Source organism: Eretmochelys imbricata, chromosome 1 (assembly GCF_965152235.1).
Source record: "Eretmochelys imbricata isolate rEreImb1 chromosome 1, rEreImb1.hap1, whole genome shotgun sequence".
NCBI classification, from domain to species: domain Eukaryota; kingdom Metazoa; phylum Chordata; order Testudines; family Cheloniidae; genus Eretmochelys; species Eretmochelys imbricata.
Window position 1 is genome coordinate 114,605,325 of NC_135572.1, and position 6,000 is coordinate 114,611,324.

At 48.5% G+C, this 6,000-nt stretch overlaps 1 protein-coding gene across 2 annotated transcripts in view; it reads right to left on the reverse strand.

Annotated features, from left to right (window-relative positions):
• Positions 1–2,297, reverse strand: part of GCC2 (GRIP and coiled-coil domain containing 2) — a 48,345-nt gene extending 46,048 nt beyond the window's left edge. For both annotated transcript variants that reach the window (XM_077814243.1, XM_077814253.1), the window contains exon 1: positions 2,161–2,297. In XM_077814243.1, the coding sequence (XP_077670369.1) occupies positions 2,161–2,166 (6 nt within the window). In that variant the 5' untranslated portion in view covers positions 2,167–2,297. The remainder of the gene's footprint in view (positions 1–2,160) is intronic.
• Between the last annotated feature and the right edge of the window lie 3,703 nt (positions 2,298–6,000).

The following is a 6,000-nucleotide window of genomic DNA, read 5'->3' on the forward strand; positions in this document are numbered from 1 at the left end:
ACCTACACTTTCCTTCATCTTTCTCTTGCTCCTAATGTACTTAAAGAACCTCTTCTTATTGCCTTTTATGTCCCTTGCTAGGCATAACTCATTTTGTGCCTTAACCTTTCCGTAAATGCTTGTTGTCTTCTGTACTCTTCCTTAGCAGTTTGTCTGTTTCCACTTTTTGTAGGATTCCTTTTTGATTTTTCAGGTCATTGGAGAGCTCTGAACATGAAAAGTCACTGCTAGTATAAGCTCAAAGTTCAAGCAAGGGCATATGAAAAAGGGAGTGGGACTCCACACACAGACCTTACAGCAATTCTGAGCAAACAGAACAAGAGACAGCATAAGGTGTGTACCAACACAAGACTTCTCTGCCCTACTGTAGGTCAGGGATCGGCAATAGCTCAGTGGTTTGAGCATTGGCCTACTAAACCCAGGGTTGTAAGTTCAATCCTTGAGGGGGCTGTTTGGGGATTGGGGCAAAAATTGGTGATTGGCCCTGCTTTGAGCAGGGGGTTGGACTAGATGACCTCCTGAGGTCCCTTCCAACCCTGATATTCTATGAAAAACCTTTGGCACACTGCCCATCACAGAAACCCGCTGGTGGGCCAGGATGATTTGTTTACTTGCAGCATCCACCGGTTTGGCTAATCGCAGCTCCCACTGGCCACGGTTCGCCGTTCCAGGCCAATGGGGGCTGCAGAAAGCACTGGCCAGCACATCCCACGCCACTTCTCGCAGCCCCCATTGGCCTGGAACAGCAAACTGCAGCCAGTGGGAGCTGCAGTCAGCCAAACCTGTGGATGCTGCAGGTAAACAAATCATCCCAGCAGCCAGCGGATTTCCTTGAAAGGCCCGCATGCCAAAGGTTGACAATCCCTGCCGTAGGTAGTATTTCCATATTATACAAATTGTATGCCTGATTCACCATTTTTTTTTTTTCACACTATCAGACTAGATGTATTTACTTTCCTGTTTATTTTACTTGAGTAAAATTCTGATAGTCTGATTTAATTGCAAATTATTAAAAGAGCTTCTGCTTAGGTAGGTGCCATACAAACAAATTACACAGAAGTACCAATCCCAAACTAAAGTTTTGTAGAAAATATAGTAATTCTAGACATCTTTTAAACAAATCATACTAAACCATGCCATGTTCTGAGATGTGATCACATAACTGATAAGTTATGTATCAGGAATGTCCACAGATCACTCTGGATTTATCTATTTATTCCACATGGCAAATGACTTGAAACTTGTAATTGCAAAAAAAGTTATATAAATACACATGCCCCAGTCCTTGTGTGCGATAGAAATCACTTGACACTTGTCATGATATTTATGTAGTCACTGGTTATTTCATTTGACCTGCAGAACTGAGGGAATCTAGTCATTCAGCATACTTCTACAATATTGTCAAGGTCACGCAGAGCTCTTGGGTGCTCTTATTAGGCCTTATAAAACTTCTAAGTAAGTATTGATCTAGGGGCCCCCTCACCGGGGTCAGGATGGAATTTTGCTTCCCACGGTGAAACTGACGAACCCAGCAGGCGCCTAACAGTGTTTTCACTTTCCTCTGAAGCATGAGATTGGCTCCACTCCCACAAGGAAGATACCAGACTGGAAAGGGGCATATGGTCTGGTTTAGGGGGGCAATCACCACCCTGCGGCGACCACAGAACAGTCACAAGCAGTGCGAGGATGTAGACAGCTCTCCCCCTGCCGACCGAGGGGCAGTTTCCCAGCGGGCACGCGGTGGCCCCGCTCTGCTAGCGGTGGCTTCCCAAGAAGAGGGGCCAGAGGGGCCGGGCTCCAGGCAGAAACGAGTCTGAACTCTCTGTTTTCTGCAACAGGCTCCGCGTAAAGCCAGGGGTGACGCTGCGGCTCCGGGGTTCACGTACAGCGCTTCCCTCTAGCCCCGCACAGCAGCCGGGCGAGGAGCGGGGCTCGCACACAGTGGGGGCCCCTCGGGAAGGAGGCCAGGGGAGGGGGAGCGGTTGCACATGGGGGGGGCGGCGGCGCGCGGGGTGGGGGGGGGCAGCCACGCGCCCAAGGTTAGACCCGGCGAGATGCTCCCGCGGCCCCAGTCCCGCCGCGTGCGGGGTGGGGGCGCCCACCAGTGACGGGTTAATTCCCCCCCCAGCGCATCAGCCCGGCGGCGCCCTGCCCCAATACCTCCATGGCGGGGCCGCTCCCGGCGCAGCAGCCGTCGAGGGGGGGGGGGAGGTTTCAGCGCCGCCGCATCCTGCTCCCCGCTTCCGCCTTCGTCACCCCCCTCCCCGCGCGCGCCTCATACGTCATGACCCACGCCAGGCCGGAGGTCACAGTTTCGGGCCCGCCCCCCTCCCGGCTGTTTCTATGGTAACCAGAGAACACGCGGAGGGTTAGCCGCGGCCCGCCCATCTCCTTGAACCTAGGCCCCGCCCCCTTCCACGGGGCGGCAGCCACGGCGTGCCCGGCCCCGCCCACAAGCCCTGAGGCGGCCACGTCCGACCCGTGACTCCCCCTCTTCTCCCATGGAGCCCCCCCGCCGCACCCCGCCTGAGCGCTACGGAGCTCGCTGGGCGACCCCCAGGCGGGTTGGGGGAGGGGTCGCGTTCCACGTCGCTTCTCCCCTCGGGGAAGGGCAGGGGACGGTCACGCACGGGGGCTCCCCTTGCAGGACCCTGGGGCTTGGGCTGAAGCCTGAGCGTCTACACCGCCATTAGACAGCCGCGAGCTCCCTGAGCCAGGGTCAGCTGGCGGGGCCCGCCGGGGGTTGTTAAGTGTCGCGTAGACAGAGCCCCCTATGCGTGTAACTCAAGCGCTGTGGATTCCAAGTGATTTTCTGTGTCCAGTTGTGGATCCAGGCAGTGGTTTATAGTGGTAGGATCAGTGAAACTGGCGTAGTCACTCTGAAAGGCAGGGTGGGGCAGCAGATAAGACTTAGGGTTTGTCATGTTAGTGACCAGGTTCTGGGCCTGGAGGGACCTTGCATGAGTTCTGTACTAATTTAAATGGGGTGGGGGTGTTTAGCAGTGATTCCCTGCCAAGTTGGGGTTCATGATTGTAGTCAATAATAAGTGTACTGAATTGCATGGGAATTTAAAGAGCCTGTAGAAAGAGGTGAGATTTGAACTCCTGGACTCCTTTTTCCAAGGAGAAGGAACTTTTTCCCCAGATATTTATGGTCAAATGACAAATTGGGTGGTCTGCTTTGGCACACATTTTTCACTAGGATTAAAAAGTTAAAAATGGTTTAGAAGAAAACATTGTAAATGTAGAACTGATATTCTAGGAATCAGCACAGGAGGAACAGTAATGTTGCCCAGGGGCTGGTCTCACAGTGTTTTAGGTTTCAGAGTAACAGCCATGTTAGTCTGTATTCGCAAAAAGAAAAGGAGTAGTTGTGGCACCTTAGAGACTAACCCATTTATTTGAGCATAAGCTTTCGTGAGCTACAGCTCACTTCATCGGATGCATGAAGTGAGCTGTAGCTCACAAAAGCTTATGCTCAAATAAATGGGTTAGTCTCTAAGGTGCCACAAGTACTCCTTTTCTTTTTACAGTGTTTTAGATTTCTCACAAATGGAGTAACAGGAAAAGTGAGGCAATCCAGTGAAAAAGTTACCACAAGGGGTGATAGTTGAAGTCTTATTCTTTCTGCATCAATTCATTTTTCATCATCATTACAAAAAATTCAAAATATTCTATTTTGTTTATTACCATTTTAACAAGATTTTTTTAACAAAATATAGGTTTAAAACTGCACTCTGTAACATAATCTAAACCAGTGCGCCATAGTATACTACCCTCAACCAAAAGTGGATCTCTTAATTATGTCAATGATAGTTTTGTACATTGATTGATGGTAGTCTGTGGCCTTTAGCATGGGCATAGTTGGGGGGGCCAGGAAAGGCATTGCCTCCCCTCCCATACACACAAACTGCAAGCCTCTGAAAGGTGTGGAATTTTCCCCGCTCTCTCAGCCTCATTGGCCTGACTGGCGCTGCCCGCCAAAATACAGAAGTCAAATTATGCCTATGCCTTTATGTAATAACCAAATATTTAATGCCCAATTCTCGGATATGTTAAGGCCATTTTGTGCTGCTCTGGCAGCGAAAGCAGCCATAAAAGAGATTTGAAAATTGCCTCAGAATTTCCTTATTGTAGGGAAACATAGTGGTGACATAGAGCCACTGAAATAACTCCTAAGCTGTACATCCACCGCATAAGGAATATGGCAGAGGAAAAAAGTGTATGGCCCAGTCTCCCTTACATCTCAGTGATCTCCAGCTACCAGACTGGCTCAGTGGGGACAAGGGCAGCTGGAGTAAAACACAGCACCATGGAGGTTTGGGGCAACATCAGTATAACATTAGGCTGTGCTAATCATCACATCTGCCCCTAGCTCCACCATAGGGCTTGTTTACCCTTAAAACTGCAGCAGCTATAGCATTTCAGTGAAGGCGCTACCTACACGGAGTGGAGGGCTTTTCCTGTTATAGCTAATTCAGCTACCTGAGAGGTGGTAGCTAGGTTCATATCAACTGGGGGTTTGGTTGGTTTAACAGAGTTTCTTAGGGTGTGAATTTTTCACATGCCTGAGTGATGAAGTTATGCCAACCAAATTTCCTAGTGTAGATCAGGCTTTACGCAGAGAATGAGGATAACGGGAATTACATGCTCAGCACTTTTGAAAAACAGGCAAGTACCAAAATATGGATTTAGGATCCTATTTTTGAATATCTCAAATGAGGCACAGAGAGAATAAGTGATTTGTTGGAAGTCATACAGATTTTCGGTATCAGAACCAGTGACAAAGGCTGGACATCCTGTGCTTCAGTTAAGGGACATCCTTTCACCTCCAGGGAAGATGCACCGCATTCTTTTAAAATGTGTGTGTGTTTTGACTCCAGCTCTGCCTGCACTTTCAACACGATATGTTTGATATGTTTGGGCAGCATCATCAGTGAATAGAAGTTCCCTGATTAGCACCTTTTGGACTCTGTTCTTTGACTTAAGTCATTAAAAGTTGAAGAGTTTCCCATCCAATCTTGTGGAGATGCACACTTCAAGGACATGAAAGATGGAGTGTATTTAAGAGTACCGAGAAGAATATTCCAAAGAGTGTAGGTGCAAGAACACATCCTTGCTTCACTCCACTTTTCATCTCAAAGCTGTCCGAAGTGGACCTGGCAACTGTCCAGTTGCCAATGAACGTATAAGACTTAACAGGGTTGGTGGACATCCTATTGTTTCTAGTATTGCACATAGGCCTGCTCTGCTGACTGCGTTGAATGCTTTGGTTAGGTCCACGATGGCAATGTACAATGGCCAGTTTTGCTCTTTGCACTTTTCTTGGAGTTGACACAGAGAAAATATCATGTCTGAATCCACACTGTGATTCAGGGTAGACCTGATTCGCCAGCTGTTGTATACACAACACAGATAACTTTTTTGAAAGTTTTTATTGCTACACTTAGTAGTGAGATACCCCTGTAGTTGTTGTAGTCACCCTTTTCGCATTTATTTTTATACAAAGTGGTGATGTTTGCGTCATGCATCTCTTGTGGTATCCCACCCTCTTTCCAGCATTTAAGTAGCAGCTGATGAAGATAAGGTGGTAGGCTGTCTTTCCCACACTTGAGGATTTCCTGTGGAATGCCATATTTTCCAGGAGCCTTGCCACTTGATAGCAAAATCAATGGCCGCCTACAGGGGGCTCCACATCTAGCTCTGGCATGACATGTAATGTTGGTATTTGGTCAAGTGATTAGCTGGTGATGTTTCCTTCTTGTGCGTATAGCTCTGAACAGTGTTCAACCCAATGAGACAACTGCTTGCTTTTATCTGTAATGATTTCACCACTGTACGATTTGAGAGGGGCAACCTTGTTGACAGTAGGGCTGCGACCGGGGTCCTGGGGAGGGGACCCTACACTGAGGTTACTCAATTAGGGCAAACTGCAAAGAATGGGGCAGCCAATCCCCAAAGCTGGTGGATATTCCAATACTTAGAGTTATCAAGCCAATA